Source organism: Pelophylax lessonae (genome assembly GCF_965119305.1).
Source record: "Pelophylax lessonae genome assembly, chromosome: 8".
NCBI lineage: Eukaryota > Metazoa > Chordata > Amphibia > Anura > Ranidae > Pelophylax > Pelophylax lessonae.
In genome coordinates this window covers 297,592,039-297,611,450 of record NC_138775.1, presented here as the reverse complement: position 1 = coordinate 297,611,450, position 19,412 = coordinate 297,592,039, and the positions used below count along the sequence as shown (strand labels likewise).

General features: G+C 46.8%; 1 protein-coding gene across 1 annotated transcript in view; it reads left to right on the top strand.

Moving 5' to 3' along the window:
* The first annotated feature begins 834 nt into the window (after positions 1–834).
* TPR (translocated promoter region, nuclear basket protein) overlaps positions 835–19,412 on the top strand; it is a 240,379-nt gene continuing 221,801 nt past the window's right edge. Inside the window, exons 1-8 of the mRNA XM_082266381.1 lie at positions 835–1,076; positions 1,927–2,031; positions 2,120–2,193; positions 8,558–8,654; positions 9,546–9,649; positions 11,198–11,362; positions 14,687–14,779; positions 16,209–16,289. Coding sequence (XP_082122507.1) covers positions 926–1,076; positions 1,927–2,031; positions 2,120–2,193; positions 8,558–8,654; positions 9,546–9,649; positions 11,198–11,362; positions 14,687–14,779; positions 16,209–16,289 — 870 coding nt within the window. The 5' untranslated portion in view covers positions 835–925. The remainder of the gene's footprint in view (positions 1,077–1,926; positions 2,032–2,119; positions 2,194–8,557; positions 8,655–9,545; positions 9,650–11,197; positions 11,363–14,686; positions 14,780–16,208; positions 16,290–19,412) is intronic.

Below are 19,412 nucleotides of genomic sequence, written 5' to 3'. Positions count from 1 at the left end.
TACCCTTATGATGAGGGGTGGAACCCCTATGATGAAGAGGGATGGGGGACCCCTATGATGAGGGGGAAACCCCTATGATGAAGGGGAGAGGGGGTACCCCTATGAGGAGGGGGGAACCCCTATTATGAAGGGTGATGGGGACCCCTATGATGAGGGGGAGAGGGAGGACCCCTATAATGAAGGGGAGAGGGGGGTACCCCTATGATGAGGGGGAGAGGGGGTACCCCTATGATGAGGGGGGGAACCCCTATGATGAAGTGGAGAGGGGGATACCCCTATGATGAGGGGGAGAGGGGGTACCCCTATGATGAGGGGGAACCCCTATGATAAAGGGTAATGGGGGACCCCTATGACGAGGAGGGGACCCCTATGATGAGGGGGAACCCGCATGATGAAGGGTGATGGGGTACCCCTATGATAAGGAGGGGACCCCTATGATGAGGTGGAGAGGGGGGACCCCTATGATAAGGAGGGGACCCCTATGATGAGGTGGAGAGGGGGGACCCCTATGATAAGGAGGGGACCCCTATGATGAGGGGGAACCCCTATAATGAAGGGTACAGAGTGTTTTTGAACCGTAATCGCTGTCCTGATTTTGCTGAGTTTTTTCTATAACGCGCTCTCTCTCCTGATTGGTGAGCTGTTTTGTTCTCTCTCCTGATTGGTCGCGTTTTTCGGGGGAGGTCAGCAGAGACTGTGACATTTAGGGGCGGAGTCTGACTGAAACTGCTCCGCCTGTGGGGCGGGGCCTGGCCTGGCTGAGAGTGGAACTGTGGGTAGGTTGCTACATGTCACGTGACCATCCTGACATGCGCAGTGTGCTCGGTTAGCGGAAGCGGAAGTGAGGTTTTTCCACATGTGACCTCTTTTCCCCGCCCCCTCAGACTGCTCTCAGATTGGGTTGGCGGGTCGGTGAACGGAGAAGATGGCGGCGGTTCTGCAGCAAGTTCTGGAGCGGGCCGAGCTTACCAAGCTGCCCAAAGCCATCCATACGAAGCTGGAGAGATTCCTGTCCGAGCAGCAGGCGGAGATAGACGCCATGAAGTCCCGGCATGAGAAATACAAAGTGGACTCCGGTATGAGGGGGGTGGGGTGATCTATGGGGACCCCCGAAATACAGGAGTATACAGGGACACAGCCTGTAATGGGGGTAATCCGCCTGTCCCTGGTGCCCCCCCCCCCGAGGGGCCGCCTGTCCCTGGAGCACCCCCCCCGAAGGGCCGCCTGTCCCTGGTGCACCCCCCCCCCTGAAGGGCCGCCTGTCCCTGGTGCGCCCCCCAGCCCCCCCCCCCTGAAGGGCCGCCTGTCCCTGGTGCACCCCCCCCCCCGAAGGGCCGCCTGTCCCTGGTGCACCCCCCCCCCCGAAGGGCCGCCTGTCCCTGGTGCACCCCCCCCCCCGAAGGGCCGCCTGTCCCTGGTGCACCCCCCCCCCCGAAGGGCCGCCTGTCCCTGGTGCACCCCACCCCCCCCCCCGAGGGGCCGCCTGTTCCTGGTGCGCCCCCCCCCCCAGGGGCCGCCTGTCCCTGGTGCACCCCCCCCGAAGGGCCGCCTGTCCCTGGTGCGCCCCCCCCCCCAGGGGCCGCCTGTCCCTGGTGCACCCCCCCCCCAGGGGCCGCCTGTCCCTGGTGCACCCCCCCCCGAAGGGCCGCCTGTCCCTGGTGCACCCCCCCCCCCCCCCCGAGGGGCCGCCTGTCCCTTTGATCAGACCGTCTGTCCCCGGCTCTTAAAGCCGTACTGGGATCACAGCAGCTGTGAGCTTGATTTAACCCCTTATTTACCATGCCGGTATAAACATTCCTCGGTAGAGAAGGGGTCAGCAATGACCTCTCAGGTCGGTGTTTTATGTTCTTCTCCCCTGTGGATGGAATTGGATGGATTTGTCTTTTTTTCCCAAGCAGCATAATAACTGCGACTTTCTCTTCCCAGAACAACAATACTTCGACATCGAGAAACGTCTCGCCCAGAGCCAGGAGCGCCTCGTCTCCGAGTCCCAGGAGTCTCAGAATTTACAGGAACAGCTCAATAAGAAACGTGAGTCTCCTTCACCGTCATCTGTGCTGCACAATACAACATTTCTACAACTGATAACATCTGATTGGTCTGTTTGTTTGTTTTTTAGTTGAGGAACACAAAGAAATAAGTGAGAAAATGAGAGACCTGGAGACGTCCAATCACCGCCTTCTGGCCTTGCAGGTAATTTCTAACACCGCTTACCAATCATTTAATGTGATGGCTGCATTTGTTTTCTTTTTTCACCTGGTGATCCAGCCAGTAACGTCCTTTCTGTCTCAGGCTGTCTCCACTCTGGATGGAGGAGCAATGGAGACACCCTTGGGCAGCAGCATTGTCAGACTGGGGTGTGGGTATTGGTAGATGGACAGGAGTAAAAGCCACCCTCCCCATCCCATTTATTTAGATTATCAGGGCTTATATAAACTTATGAGAGGTATGGCATTTTTTTCCCCTATATATGTTCTTAGGTGGATGCAGGATCTGTTCCCCGGCACCTCTACACTGAGAATCGAGCGATCGAACACCGCTGATTGCTGACAGCTCCCTGAGCGGAGAGCTACAGACTGTCAGCAGCTCTGCCTCCTCCGCTGGAGCGCTGGGCTGTGGAGGGGGGGGAGCGGCCGGCTCAGGCTCTCAGCGGCTCACCGGGTGTCAATCCAGGCACCTGGCGGATCCCGACTTCCATTATCGCAATGATGCGATGCCTGGACTGACTTCTGTGACGTCAGCAGAGAGCGGACTTCAGCCCGCCCCCTGATGAAAACGGGTCACAGGAGTGCAGAAGATGTACAGCCAAACTTACTTTGTCTATGCTTCTCCTTTTTTAAAGTGGTATTAAAGCTTTGTTGTAAAAAAAAAAATATATATATATATAGCTGCATGGTTCTGGATTAAATGAGAATCACAATTTTTTTTGCTTAGAATAAAGATCCCGATTCTCAGTGTAACATCTTTTTAATTAAAAAAAAAAAAGATTGGGCTAACTTTACTGTTTAGTTTTTTTTTTTTTTTAAATCCATTAAAGTGTATTTTTTTCCCCAAAAAAAATGCGTTTTGAAAGACTGCTGCGCAAATACAGTGTGACATAAAAGATTGCAATGGTTGCTATTTTATTCTCTAGGGTCTCTGTTTATATATATATATAGTTTGGGGGTTTAACTTGCAAGCAACAAGTGTCAGAAAAAGTCTTTTAAGAGGTTAAACTGCCCTCACTGAGGGCTCTTTCACACGGGCGATCAGTTTTTTGGCTCCGGTCCTTTTTTTTTTTTTTTAATGAAGTGGATGACATTTGTGTCATCCGCTCCGTGTGCCCGCATATCATCCCATCCGTTTGCGGATGATATGCGGACATAATGTAAGTCTATGGCATTGCGGATGACAGCGCTGACATCCGATTTTCCTTCCTTTCCGTTTTTTGAACGGATGAAAAAATAGGGTTCTGTTCCGTTCTAAAAAAACGGAACAGAACTGAAAGGAAGAAAATCGGATGTCAGCGGATGGTATTCCGCTGACACCCGCAGTGCCATTCACTTACATTATGTCCGCAAAAAAATAGGATGATTTGCGGACATACAGAGCGGCCGTGTGAAAAAGCCCTTACAGAAGGAAGTGCATTCCTTTGATGTAAAGAATGAAATGATACATTGTAATACATTGTGTTTATAGTTATCTAGCAGCCTTAACAATGTTGATAAACATTTGCTGAGGCTCTTTTTTTTCTTCTTTTTTTTTGACAGCTGTGAGTGAGCAGAGAACAGCTCTGTAAGAATCAGGGACATGCTATTTTAAGATCATGAGGGGGGGTTTAATGATTAATCGTGCAGCTCATATATATATATATATATATATATATATATATATATATATATATATATATATATATATATATCTGCGCTGTGCGGTGCTTTTGCACAGAGCATCTCCAGTCCTCTTCTTCTTTTCTAGTCCTCCAACAGCATTCCTGGCTCCTCCCCCCTCAAGCAGTGCCCCCAGGGAAGGGGGGGGGGGGTGTCGCTGCATACAGATTTTTTACCTTTAGAACCAATTTAATTCCAGATGTTAACTAAGATACCCGCCCTGCAGAATCCTTTCAGAATTCTGCACCCGCCATCTTTGTCAGTGATGTCATCAAGAGGCTCGGTGGCTTTTCCGGGTTCAGCTGCCGGCCTTAAAATGACTTCCTCATCCCCAACCCCCCCCCCTTCTTTTTTTTTTTTTTTTTTTAGTTTGGGGCTTTGCCTCCTGTCATATTCTGTGCATATCCCAGGAGGCACAGCAGGTATAATGCACTTTATTTACCTAGGAGAAAGTATTGGGGGGGCTGAAGATTTTATCAAAAAAAGGTTAACGTGTAAGTTCACCTTTCATTAAATCTGCAGGGGACCTTACACTGGACCCCCCGGCTTCAGTATATATTATAATATATATATTTTGTTTATAGCACATAAAATAAAAATCGCAGAGCTGATCAAATAACCACCAAAAGAAATCTCTATTCGTGGTAAACAGAGGACATATTTATTTGGGTACAGCGTCGCACGACTGCGCAATTGTCAGTTAAAGCAACACAGTGCCGTATCTCAAAAAAAAAATGGCCTGGTCAGGAAGGGGGTAAAACCTTCCATAGCTGTAGTGGTTAAATACCACCAAAAGGAAAGCTCTAATTTGTACCAAAAAAGTGATACATTTTTCATTTGTGATAAAACAAAGAGGTTTGGGACTTTGAGGTGTGTAACCAACCGTTGGTATATTACATATAAACATGGTATATACAAAAGGGTAAATGCGTATTATAAACAAGTATTAGGTATCTAATCAGCAGATGGTAACGGTATTACTTCATGGTTGAAACAATAAGATACATTTATACATTAATGGTACAGATGAGCCATAGTGCACTTATAAGGATGTAAAATGTAGGCGCTGATTTTATAAAAAAAAAAAAAAAAAATCCTAATATGGGGGTATTAGTGATTAGACTTTAGAGTGTACCACATCCCTAGATAGAATATAGAGATGGAGGTTCCCTAGTTGTGGCACTTTATAGACACTTCAAACACGTAACCGATAAATGAATAAAAACAGATTTTGTTATGAATCATCAGTAAAACACAAACATGAAATCTACATAATATGGACAACTGAAACGATGAAACACTCTGTTATCATCCGCGTGTTTTCAGACTATATGACTCCTTCATCAGGGGTATAAGAGGTAACCTTGTAGTTCATTGGTGTATTGAAGAACATTCCATGTTTGGTTTAACCATTTTACCACCGGAGGATTTTGCTGTCTTATGTCCAGGCCACTTTTTGCGATTCGGCACTGTGCGACTTTAACTGACAATTGTTCGGTCATGCAACGCCGTACCCAAATGAAATTTACGTCCTTTTTTTCCCACAAACAGAGCTTTCTTTTGGTGGTATTTGATCACCTGTGCGATTTTTTTTTTTTTTTTTTTTTTTTTTTTTTTTTTTTTTTTTTCTTTTTGCACTATAAACAAAAAAAAGAGCGTTTATTTTGAAAAAATAACAATATTTTTTAAATTTTTTTTTATATGAAATTTCCCCCCAAAAAATGTAAAAAATCTAATTTTTTAAAAAATTTTTGGACAATTTTTCTGCTACCTATGTTTGGTAAAAAAAAAAATCACAATAAGCGTATTTTGATTGGTTTGCGCAAAAGTTATTGCGTTTTCCTAACAAAGGGAAAGATTTTTGGTGGGTTTTTTTTAACGCGTAATGGCGGCGATCTGCAAATTTTTATTTTTTTTTTCTGGACTGCGGCGGACAGATCGGACCCTTGACTGACATTTTTGACACTTTTGGGGGTACCAGTGACATTACTACAGTAATCAGTGCTATACATATGCACTGTTACTGTAAAAATGACACTGGCAGGGAAGGGGTTAATTTTTATTGGAGAGGGAGGGATTAATGTATGCCTGGTGCTTACTAACGTGTGTGGGGGGAGGGGACTGAGTGACACAGTGACAGATCACAGGTTGAGCTATGCTGAACACTGCATGAACACTGCAATCTGTCACTCCTTGTCACTGAGGAGATCCGCCCGCTTTGTTTACACAAGCGGGCGGATCTCCAAACTAGATTCCCCGACGATCGCCGCCGCTCCTCCCCTGGCCAGACTCCCGCTGTGACTGAAAACAGCGGGAGCGTGCCTACAGGGGGAGGAGTCCAGCGACGTAGGTCTACGTCGCTGGACGATAATGAACCACTTTGCCGCAGTACAGTCAATGTGACTGGTCGGCAACTGGTTAAAAACCGAGTCTCAGAACTTTCTGCCTTTCTGCTTAACCTTGGAGGTAACGTATGTTGTACTGGATGGAAGAGCCAATCGTAAAGAGGAGCATCCAAAAAGTGCTACACTCAACCTGGAAACACCAGGGGGCACTGAGGCATGGCACCTATGGGCCCATTATGGAATGGCAGAGCTCACATTGAGTAATAGAATTATGGGCTGGCTTGAGACAGCACAGCTAAAATGTGTCCTCCCCATAAAGGTGTGCAGCAGAATAAAAGGAATAGCAGGGCGCTGAGGTCAGTATCAAACAGGTTATTAAAATAAGCAGAACACTTGCATAGACGTTGGCATGAAACCGCATGGATATGGAACACCTGGGACCAAGCAGCTGTGATCAGTGTGAGGCTGTTGACATTACTGAGCAAAACAGATAACTGAGGATGACAGGGAGTCAGCCAGCTCAAAGAATGGATGTTAGGAGCTCTAGGCTGCACACGAGGATGACCGCTGTCAAAATGTCTGGTGGATGTCGGGAGAGGGGGTGTGCATGACGCCTTTCCAGGGACTTTGCCCTCTTCTTCAAATGCATTGACAGTGAAAGGAAGTGATGGACTTATAAAGCCAAAATGGCAGAAAGGGGAGGAACATGGGAGGGGAAGGAGGGAGAAAGCTGAGCTGCTGCATAGAGCTAGAAGGGCAGGAGGGAGAGAAAATCACAGAAGACATAGCTGAGCCCTTGGCTTGCAGACTGCCAGTATCAGGGAATTCATTGTTACTACTGTATCGGGGTATAATTTTCTGTGGTTTTCTCTCCCCTCCCACTTTCACCCCATTCCCGCCCATTTAGCGCTATGCAGCAGCTCTGCTTTCTCCCTCCTTCCCCTCACATTTTCCTGCCATTTTGGTTTTATAAGTCCATCTCTTCCTTTCACTGTCCATGCATTTGAAGAGGGGAAAAGTCCCTGGAAACGCGTCATGCACACCCCTCTCCTTACATCCACCAGGCATTTTGACCACTGTCATCCTCGTGTGCAGCCTAGAATGACGCTGCCAATACTCCTACTTTGAGCCGGCTGACTCCCTGTCATCCTCAATCCCTGTTTGCTCAAAAATGTCTACAGCCTCACACTGATCACAGCTGCTTGGTCTCAGGTGTTCCCTATCCATGCTTTTTCATGCTAGCTTCTATGTAAGTCTGCTGCTTATTTTAATAGTGTTTTTTTTTTTTTTCTGACCTCATTGTCCTGCTTCTCATTTTCGTCTACATCAGGGGTACTCAAATATAAAATTGAAAGGTCCACTTACCAATTTTACTTTCAGTCCGAGGTCCAGGCTCTGTGGTGCTGGGCTCCTGTGCGATATACCGCGGGCTGTGACTGTGAAAACGGCGCCTCTAATTCCTCCATAGTCCTGGCTCACAGGCGGAGTGATATCAAATGCACTCCGCCTGTGAGAGGAGGAGCCGTACAGAGAAAGCATGCGGCTGCAATAGAGAGCAAAGCCGCTGCTTCCTCTGTACGGCTCCTCCTCTCACAGGCGGAGTGCATTTGATATCACTCCGCCTGTGAGCCGGAACTACAAAGGATGTAGCGGCTCTGTTCTCTCACTTGCGGGAGACCTGGGTGGGCGTGTGACGTCACTGGTTGCTAGACCCTGGGCGGCCGGTGATCTAGCAACCAGTGATAAAAGGAATAGGCATACCGCCGCGGTCCAGATCTTGGGGCATCGGGGTCCGGACGCGGCCCGGAGTCCGCCTATTGAGGACCCAGGGTTTACATTGAGGTTATCCTACCCAGATCTTCTGCTGGAGCTGCAGAGGTTCCAGTCTCGGTTCCTTCTCCTGTTCATCCATCCAGTTGCCTCATCCATTTCTCTACCCTGTTGATTAGGGCTCTTTAAACTATGGCCCTCCAGTTGTTCAGGAACTACAATTCCCATCATGCCTAGTCATGTCTGGGCATGTCTGAGTTTTACAATGCCTCATGGGAGGTGTAGTTCTGCAACAGCTGGAGGGCCGTAGTTTGGGGATCCCTGCATTTGATGGTCTACAGATACAAATGAGAGTTCCGATGGACAAAGGGACTTTTCACTTCTAGGAGCGCTGTATGTACTGTGTACTTTTCTTTGGTTGTGTAGCAGAATAAAATGCATTGGAAGCTGAAAATTGGCCTGGGCAGAAAGGGAGTAAAAGTTCCTGGTAGGCAATTGGTTAAAATGATTAGTTACTGTGTTGCACCACGGTTGTGCAGTTTTATAATCTTTTTCCTGTAATACTATTTGCAGAGTCAGCTGACTAGAAATAAAGATTCAGTCGATGCTGAGAAGAGGGATTTAGTGAGGACGAATGACCGTAAAGCACAGGAGCTCGAACATCTCAATGGTGAGACCTTTTTTTGTTGCTTTCATCTTTATACTTGTGTTTGATATATCTCATCTCCTTTTAATACTTTTTCTCAAGATACTAAAATGATTAAAGTCTCTTTTAAAAAGAAAAAACAAACATGTTATACTCCAACTCCCCCCCTGCAGTTGATTTTGCACAGAGCAGCCCGGAGCCTCCCCTTCTCGGGTCCCTCTTCTGTGCTCCTTCCCCTCCCTTCTGTTGAGTGCCCCCACAGTAAGCAGCTTGCTATGGGGGCACCTGAGCCGAGTCACTGCTCCCGGTGTTCATTCGGACACGGCGCTGCGACCAAGCCCCACCCCCTCTCTCTCCTGATTGGCTGGCGTTAATGGGCCAATTGTGCCAGGCTGCTGTCTCAGCCAATGAGGGGATTCCTGGGCACCTGAGAAACTCCTGGATAAAGATGGGCTCAGGTAAGTATTAGTGGGGCTGCTGCACACAGAATGCACCTTCTGCCTTTACAATCCCTTTAGGGTAAAAAACTTTGTGTTCACCTCCCCATCCAGCCTCCCTCCCCCCTTACCTTTGCCCGAGAGCAGTGGCTCTCTCCCCTTACTGGAGATCGAGGCAGCAGTGGGAGAAATGGTCTCCAGCTGTTAGTCACAGCCAGTGTGATGAGAGGGCGGGGCCAAGCCATGCTCTGTGTATGTCAATGGACACTCAGTGGCTCGAGATCGAGTCCTCATGGGTAGCAGCTTGCTGTGGTGGCACTCGTAAGGGGGAGGAGCCAGGAGTGCCAGTCAGGGACCCCAGAAGGAGATTTTTATTTTGTGATCTTTAAGGAAAATGTTTGTACATTGAAGTAAAGAAATAAAACCTCACAGTACATTTAAAAAATGTTACATTTTAATTTTTTTTTCCCCTTTTAAGATGATATAAAACGCCTCAATGAGAAGTTGAAGGAAGCAAACGTCGCGAAAGTAGAGCTGCAGCTAAAACTAGATGAGCTGCAATCCTCCGAGGTGTCCGTCAAGGTGAGTTATAACAAAATAAGGAACTTAATCACATGGCTTACATTAAGCAAATTGATTTCACAAATCGTCTTCCAGGACCGCTCCTGAGACGTGTATCGCCCCCAATTGGAAAAGGAAACCTGTTACCTCCAAAGAGTTGAAAGGTAGTTCTCCAGGGCTTCAGCTCCATTATTAGTGTTTTCTACGCGGGTAACATGTTTCCTGTGTAACAGATTGAAGAAGCTCTAGGTTTTGGGCGGTGGTAAGAATTACTTTAGGACCGTGGTCTCCAAACTTCAGCCAGGGGCCGGATTGCGGCTCTGTGCTTGCCTTTATTCAGCCCTTGGTGCACTGTTCCTCTCACTGATTCGAGACTTTCTCCCCTCTGGCGCCCAAGGATGGGGGGGGGGCACCATTCCTCCTTCCTGGCAGCCAACGATGGGGAAGGAGGGGCACCATTCCTCCTTGCTGGCGCCCAAGGATGGGGGGGGCACCATTCCTCCTTGCTGGTGCCCAAGGATGGGGGGGGCACCATTCCTCCTTGCTGGCGCCCAAGGATGGGGGGGGCACCATTCCTCCTTGCTGGCGCCCAACGATGGGGGGGCACCATTCCTCCTTGCTGGCGCCCAACAATGGGGGGGGGGGGAACCATTCCTCTCTGGCGCCCAAGGATGGGAGGTGGGCACCATTCCTCACTGGCGCCCAACGATGGGGGGGCACCATTCCTCCTTGCTGGCGCCCAAGGATGGGAGGTGGGCACCATTCCTCCTTGCTATCGCCTAAGGATGGGAGGTGGGCACCATTCCACCTTGCTGGCGCCCAAGGATGGGAGGTGGGCACCATTCCTCTCTGGCGCCCAAGGATGGGAGGTGGGCACCATTCCTCCTTGCTGGCGCCCAAACGATCGGGGGGCACCATTCCTCCTTGCTGGCACCCAAAGATGGGGGGGGGGGCACCATTCCTCCTTGCTGGCGCCCAATGATGGGGGGGGCACCATTCCTCACTGGCGCCTAATGATGGGGGGGACGGGACACCCTTCCTCCCCGCTGGCGCTCCAACGATGGGGGGGGGGGGTTTGTGTTACCTGGAGATCCTGCCAGTAACGCGTCTGTTGAAGCCTGACAACACTTAGCCACTGCCTAGCAATTAGTATTGTGTTCAGCCTGTTGTAAAAGTTAAATCAGTTGACCGTTGGTCTATCAGACTACCCTGCAACCAACATGGCAGATAGGCTGGCAGCGCTGTTGCTTTTTGTGAGGCAGTAGCTTAGTGTGGTCAACCTGCAATAGGAAGAGAGATTTATTGGCAGGATCTCCAGGAAAGCAAAAGATTAGTAAAAAAGTTTTTTTTTTGTGTACTATAAGGCAGGATGGTAAAAATAGATTTTGGGTTAACAAACAATTGATTGCCAAGTTCTATGAATGTGATTTGCTGCATCTTTACGGACATGCGGAGTTACCAATGAGCTGCTTCCGCTTATTTCAGTTTAGCTTCAAATACCTTCTTGATGTTTTCTTATCTCTTTATCTTCATTTCTCATTGAGCTCATTTGGTTCTCTGTTTTTTAAGTATCGTGAGAAGCGCTTGGAACAAGAAAAGGAGCTTCTTCAGAGTCAGAACAACTGGCTGAACACCGAACTCAGATCCAAAACCGACGAACTCTTGTCAGTTCAACGGGAGAAAGGCAACGAAATACTGAAACTGAAAGGCGCTCTGGAAAACAAAATGGATGAGGTGATTTCCTTCTTCACAATCAGTATTGGAATAATTGTACATAAATGGGCTTCTACACAACTGCATTAACGTCTTCAGGACCGCCTGCATTGTACTGCGGACCAGCGGCTCCCATAGGCACAGCAACATACAGTATCTCACAGAAGTCGGTACACCCCTCACATTTTTGTAAATATTTTATTCTATCTTTTCATGTGACAACACTGAAGAAATGACACTTTGCTACAATGTAAAGTAGTGAGTGTACAGCTTGTATAACAGTGTAAATTTACTGTCCCCTCAAAATAACTCAACACACAGCCATTAATGTCTAAACCGCTGGCAACAAAAGTGAGTACACCCCTAAGTGACAATGTCCAAATTGGGTCCAATTAGCCATTTTCCCTCCCCGGTGTCATGTGACTCGTTAGTGTTACAAGGTCTCAGGTGTGAATGGGGAGCAGGTGTGTTAAATTTGGTGTTATCGCTCTCTCTCTCATACTGGTCACCGGAAGTTCAACATGGCACCTCATGGTAAAGAACTCTCTGAGGATCTGAAAAAAATGAATTGTTGCTCTACATAAAGATGGCCTAGGCTATAAGAAGATTGTCAAGACCCTGAAACTGAGCTGCAGCATGGTGGCCAAGACCATACAGCGGTGTAACAGGACAGGTTCCACTCAGAACAGGCCTCAACATGGTCCACCAAAGAAGTTGAGTGCATGTGCTCAGCGTCATATCCAGAGGTTGTCTTTGGGAAATAGACATATGAGTGCTGCTAGCATTGCTGCAGAGGTTGAAGGGGTGGGGGGTCAGCCTGTTAGTGCTCAGACCATACGCCGCACACTGCATCAAATTGGTCTGCATGGCTGTCATCCCAGAAGGAAGCCTCTTCTAAAGATGATGCACAAGAAAGCCGCAAACAGTTTGCTGAAGACAAGCAGACTAAGGACATGGATTACTGGAACCATCTCCTGTGCTCTGATGAGACCAAGATAAACTTATTTGGTGTCAGATGGTGTCAGGCGTGTGTGGCGGCAACCAGGTGAGGAGTACAAAGACAAGTGTGTCTTCCTACAGTCAGGCATGGTGGTGGGAGTGTCATGGTCTGGGGCTGCATGAGTGCTGCCGGCACTGGGGGAGATACAGATCATTGAGGGAACCATGAATGCCAACATGTACTGTGACATACTGAAGCAGAGCATGATCCCCTCCCTTCAGAGACTGGGGGGCAGGGCAGAATTCCAACATAACGACCCCAAACACCTCCAAGATGACCACTGCTTTGCTAAAGAAGCGGAGGGTAAAGGTGATGGACTGGCCAAGCATGTCTCCAGACCTAAACCCTATTGAGCATCTGTGGGGATCCTCAAACAGAAGGTGGAGGAGGGGAAGGTCTCTAACATCCACCAGCTCTGTGATGTCATCATGGAGGAGGGGAAGAGGACTCCAGTGACAACCTGTGAAGCTCTGGTGAACTCCATGCCCAAGAGGGTTAAAGCAGTGCTGGAAAATAATGGCGGCCACACAAAATATTGACACTTTGGGCCCAATTTGGACATTGTCACTTAGGGGTGTACTGACTTTTGTTGCCAGCAGTTTAGACATTAATGGCTGTGTGTTGAGTTATTTTGAGGGGACAGTAAATTTACACTGTTATACAAGCTGTACACTCACTACTTTACATTGTAGCAAAGTCTCATTTCTTCAGTGTTGTCACATGAAAAGATAGAATAAAATATTTACAGAAATGTGAGGGGTGTACTCATGTGAGATACTGTGCCTGTACATTGCTGGCTCCTTCCAGATACACGGAGAAGGAACAAATAGATTTTTAGTAAAAAGCAGCACATAATTTACACATTAACACTTGTTAGGCACATGCTTAACCCCTTAAATACCCCGAGATGTTAGTCCCCCTTCCCAGCCATTGTCAGTACAGTGACAGTGTATTGTATTGGCACTGATCACTGTATTCGTGTCACTGGTGGTCAGTGTCGGATTGCCCGCAGCTCTATTGCAGTCCTCCCTATAAATCGCTGGTAGCGCAGTGCCAAATGACAAAAAATTGAATGGTCATTACGGGGGTAAAACCTTCCAGTGCCGAAGTGGTTAAATACTAGCACATCATGAGGCCCTGGCTGGCGTGTATCACTTGGCGAGGGGCTTCAGGGTTTGTATATATGGAGGGAACAAACTTATTTTTGTTGCGTCAATCCTAATCATTTATTTTCTAGAGGCTTTGCCGGGCTTTGAGTGGTAGAAGCCTCCAGTCCCAGGTCCACGTCTTATCTGTTTGCCAGACTTTATTATTAGAATCGGCTGCCTTTCTATATGTGAGATAGTCAGGACATTCTCTCTGCTGTGACAGCCTGCTGCTGGTGAAAAGGCTGATTGCTGACAGAACACTAAACAGGTTCATGTGCTAGCTCTTTGTTTTTGGGTTACTGTTTATGGGCACCCTGCCAATCGGGGCCTGACACAAGATTTGTTGGCAGCTGAGATGAGTAAATGTTCAGTTCTATGCTAGGGATTCGCCAAACAAATCCTTCCCACATTAACCTCTTGCTGACCATATAACTTGCATATTGCAAGGCGGCTCTTCTGCGCGGGATCATGTACCTATGTTCTACTATTCTTCTGGGTATGGGTGCAGCTAGCGGCGTAGTGATGAATGCAGTTAACGGGCCTGGTACTGGGTGCAGCTAGTGGCCTGGTACTGGGTGCAGCTAGTGGCCTGGTACTGGGTGCAGCTAGTGGCCTGGTACTGGGTGCAGCTAGTGGCCTGGTACTACTGGGTGCAGCTAGTGGCCTGGTACTACTGGGTGCAGCTAGTGGCCTGGTACTACTGGGTGCAGCTAGTGGCCTGGTACTGGGTGCAGCTAGTGGCCTGGTACTGGGTGCAGCTAGTGGCCTGGTACTGGGTGCAGCTAGTGGCCTGGTACTGGGTGCAGCTAGTGGCCTGGTACTGGGTGCAGCTAGTGGCCTGGTACTGGGTGCAGCTAGTGGCCTGGTACTGGGTGCAGCTAGTGGCCTGGTACTGGGTGCAGCTAGTGGCCTGGTACTGGGTGCAGCTAGTGGCCTGGTACTGGGTGCAGCTAGTGGCCTGGTACTGGGTGCAGCTAGTGGCCTGGTACTGGGTGCAGCTAGTGGCCTGGTCCTGGGTGCAGTGATGAGTGCAGCTAGCGGCGTGGCGGTGGGGGAAGCGCTGCATTATTTGTTTTATATCTACATGGAGTTCAGCTTTAATAAAACCACAATATATTTCTAATCTATTTTAGATCTTTCTAAGCCAAAGTGTTTAATTGTCTTCACTCACTATCCAATTATTATTTTTCTTTCTAGGTTACTAGATTTGAAGATGAATTAAAATGTGTGAAGACCAGCAATGAGAATCTGCAGAAACAAGTGGAGGATCTCATGAATAAGTTAAAAGAAGTAAGTGAACGTGTTTTTAGATCATCGGAATGAAGAACAATAAATATACTGGTAGTGAATCGGCCGATCTTCCACTGGGAAAAATGCTCTGTAGATATAAAATGTAAAATGCTGTAAATATAGTGGAGGCAGAGCAGCTCTCCTGCGCTGGGTCACGTACCTAGTATGATCCAGCACTTCTGGATTTGGTGCGTGCGCTGCCTGCTACTGCTGTGATTAGAGACAGTGGGAGCTGATTGGCGGGTATGGGGGCTCTGTGCGGTGGTGGGGGGCTCTGTGCGGCGGGTATGGGGGGCTCTGTGCGGTGGCGGGGGGCTCTGTGCGGTGGCGGGGGCTCTGTGTGGTGGCACACGCAGATGCTTCAGTACAAAATGCAAACAAAGGCAGATATCCGTTCTGTCACTACAGAAGGCATGGATCCTGTGTCACTGCTAAGCATGGTCACCGACCCATGCCTTCTCCTAGTACAAACCCCTCCCCCGCACTAGCAAAGCACATGTCAGGCACATATTCAACCCTTTCATCGCCCCTGATATTAACCCCTTCCTTGCCAGTGTCATTAGTACAGTGACATTGCATACTTTTTAGCAACAATCGTTGTATTGGTGTCACTGGTCCCCAAAAGTCTGTTAGTGTCCCAACTGCCCGCTGTAACTTTTGTGCAAACCAATTAATATCTACATCATTCGGGATTTTCTGATTTTTTTTTTTCTTTTACCAAAAATGTAGCAGAACACATATTGGCCTAAATTGGTGGAAAAAAAAGATTTTTTTTTTTTTTTATGTTTTTATAGCAGAAAGTAAAAAAAAAAATGTAAATTACTTTTTTTTTTTTTTTTACTTCTACAAAAACATAAAAAAATCAAATGTTTTCGCCATGTGTGTGTGTATATGTTTTTATATTGTGCAAAAAATAAAAATTGCACAGGTGATCAAATACCACCAAAAGAAAACTGTGTGTGTGAAAAAAAGGACATCGATTTTATTTGGGTACAGCGTCGCACGACCGCGCAATTGTCAGTTAAAATAATGCAGTGCCGATTTGCAAAATATGGCCTGGTCATTAAGGGGGGGTAAAACTGTCCGGGGCTAAAGTGGTTAATATACACTTAATTGAGTTTAGTGGTGTGTTTTTTTTTTTTTTTGTTTTTTTTTTTTTTTTGTTTACATTGCAAAAAATAAGACCGTGGTCCAATACCATTTAAAAGAAAGCTGTGTGAAAAATATTTATAAATTTTTTTGGGTACAACGTTGCAAGTAGCGCAGTGCTGAATAGAGGAAAAAATGCCCAGGTCATGAAGGGGATAAAACGTTTGGCAACGCAAGTGGTTCAACGTTTATCTCTGAGATACACAATTTGTCAACAAACGGTATAATATATGATAAAGTAACAAGTTTACGTTTTTTTTTTTTTTCCCCCCCCTTCTAGGCAAAGGAGCAACATTCGAGCCTGGAGGACAAGTTTCATAGTGAGCTGAAAGCGAATGTTAAGCTGTGTAAGCTCTATAAGGTATGACTTTTCTTCAATAAGAGTTTGGATGTATAGGAAGTGATATATCCGATCAGTGCGCTGGGCAAATGACACCAATGAAGAATTGATACATTTTTTCCTTATGTCGTGCCCCTGATTTTACCCCAAGGCTGCATCCACACCCGAGCGTCACGTTTTTGTACAGCGTTTTTTTTTTTTTTTTTTTGAGATTTGGATTTTTTTAAGTTGGTCTGTGGAGAAAAAATATCATCTGTTTTGTCATTTGTTTTTCAGATTTTTCATCCAGTTTTTTTATTTTTTTTTGTAAAGCGTTAGGGGTTTATTTATTTATTTTTTTGGGGGGGGGGGGGGGTTATTAGGGTTGGATGTGTTAAGGTTTAGGGTTAGGGGTTAATGTTGGGGGTTAATGGATGGAAAGGGACCTGGGGGTACTGGTAGACAACAGGCTTGGCAGTGGCATGCAATGCCAAGCCGCTGCAAGCAAAGCCAACAGAATACTGGGATGTATAAAAAAGGGGATTCACTCCAGAAATAAAGAGATTATTCTCCCACTCTACAAGACTCTGGTCCGGCCACATCTGGAGTATGCTGTCCAGTTCTGGGCACCGGTCCTCAGGAAGGATGTGCTGGAACTGGAGAAAGTCCAGAGAAGGGCAACAAAAATAATTAGGGGAATGGAGGACATCGGCTATGAGGAAAGACTACAAGCACTGAACCTGTTCTCTCTGGAGAAGAGACGATTGAGGGGGGATATGATATCAATGTACAAATACTGTACTGGCGACCATAGCATAAGGAACAAACTATTCAGAGAAAGGAGATACAATAAGACACGTGGCCACTCACTAAAACTAGAGGAAAGGCGGTTTAACCTTAAAGTGCGTAAGGGGTTCTTCACTGTAAGAGCGGTAAGGATGTGGAATTCTCTTCCGCAAGCAGTCGTATCAGCGGGGAGCATTGATAGTTTCAAAAAACTATTGGATGGACACCTTAGAGACCACAACATACAGGGGTATACAATGTACAACATACAGGGGTATACAATGTACAACATACAGGGGTATACAATGTACAACATACAGGGGTATACAATGTACGGTTAAAAGCAAACGCACACACGCATCATAGGTTGAACTGGATGGACTTGTGTCTTTTTTCAGCTTTACTAACTATGTAACTATGTAATGTTAGGGGTTAGGATTAGGGTTGAAGATTGTTAGGGGTTAATGTTAGGGTTTAGGATAAGGGTTGGGGGTTAATGTTAAGGGTTAGGATTAGGGTTGAAGATTGTTAGGGGTTAGGATTCGGGTTGGGGGTAAGATTTTAGGGTTAGGGGTTAATGTTAGGGGATTGGATTAGGGTTAGGGGTTAATGTTATGGGATTGGATTAGGGTTAGGGGTTAATGTTAGCGGTTAGGTTTTAGGGTTAGGGGTTAATGATAGGGGATTGGATTAGGGTTGGGGGTTAATGTTAGGGGATTGGATTAGGGTTGGGGGTTAATGTTAGCGGTTAGGTTTTAGGGTTAGGGGTTAATGATAGGGGATTGGATTAGGGTTGGGGGTTAATGTTAGCGTTTAGGGTTAGGGGTTAATGATAGGGGATTGGATTAGGGTTGGGGGTTAATGTTAGGGGTTAGGATTGAAGATTGTTAGGGGTTAGGATTAGGGTTGGGGGTTAGATTTTAGGATTAGGGGTTAATGTTTGGGGATTTTATTAAGGTTGGGGGTTAGGATTAGGGTTGGGGGGGGGTTAGGTTTTAGGGTTAGGATTAGGTTTTATGGGTTAATAGTTGTGCAGACTAGAGTTAGGGGTTAATGTTGGGGCCAGGGGGTTTAGGATTAGGGGTTTGGGCTATTTTATTTATTGCATTTGAGCAGAAAAATGCTCCAAAAACGAGTGGCCAAACACACTAAAACGCCTAATTTAAGAGTTTTCCATGGAACAAAAAATGTTTCAGAAATGCACCAATTGCCCAATTTGAACTACAATAAAAGCTCCAGGACTTTTTTGAGCTTCAGACGACTTGTAGTGGAGATGTGATCCAACTCCATAGAGAATAATTCATTCCCCCCCCCCCTCTTCCAGCGCTTTAAGCTTTGAACTACAAATGGTGAGGTGTGAATGAGTCCTAAGTGCCGGGGACATTATAAAATGCTCGTAGTTGGGGGATCAACTGATATTTCCACCCTTCAGGCTGATAGACGATATTTGGTGCCGATATTCTGCACATTTAGGTTTTTTTTTTTTACACTGTCCTTAAACTATTTCTTTTTTTATCAATTTTATTGCTGTGAGAAGGAATGAATGTAAACATCCCTTGTGACAGTAATAGACACTGACAGGTACTCATTATGGAGCGATTTGGGATTTAAAAGAGCCCAAACCCTTCCTCTGCACTTAAAAGCATTCATATTGCCAAGTTTGGCTGTTTTGAATACTAACTTTTTTTTTTTTTCAAAATCTGGCATCTTTACGGCTCCAATTGCTTCTGGGTTACTACATCGGAGACCCGATCAGAGCAGATTCCAGCTGACATACGCGCCAGCTGGTTGTTTGGACATCCTGATGGGACGGGAGAGACCCAGGTGAGGGGAGGAAACAACGTCTCCTCCCGCTGCTTGTAATAACCGAGCGGCTGCTTAGCTGCATCAGTTATTGCAAGAAAGCCGACCGTCGGCTCTAAAAAATATTGGTACCGGGGTGATGTCTCTAGCTGCAGGCATCTCTCCGGTACAACCACTTGGAAGAAATATCGGCAAGTTTTTGGCCGATACTTCAAAAAAAGTGAATATTGGCCTCTGATAATCGGTCAATCCCTACTTGTAGTGACCTTGTTTCTAGTCGCCTGCTTCCATTTTGCCGGTTAATGGGGGTGTGACTGTCCAATAACAAAGTAAAGGAGGTGAAGCAGCCATTAAACTTCCTATCATGTCAGCTGTTTTTTTAGACAAGACTACAGCGGCATCAGCTTGCAGGCACCTCTAGGTGCCCTCTATTTAAAGAGTAATTCCACTTTTGAGAAAAAAACACTCCCCTCTGGGTGATCGATGTACATCGCAGGGATTTTAAAACTGGCGGGGTCTGGGTGCCAATTTGCGAGTTAACGTTCCCGGTTTGGCCTTTGGCTATAGACCGGGGTC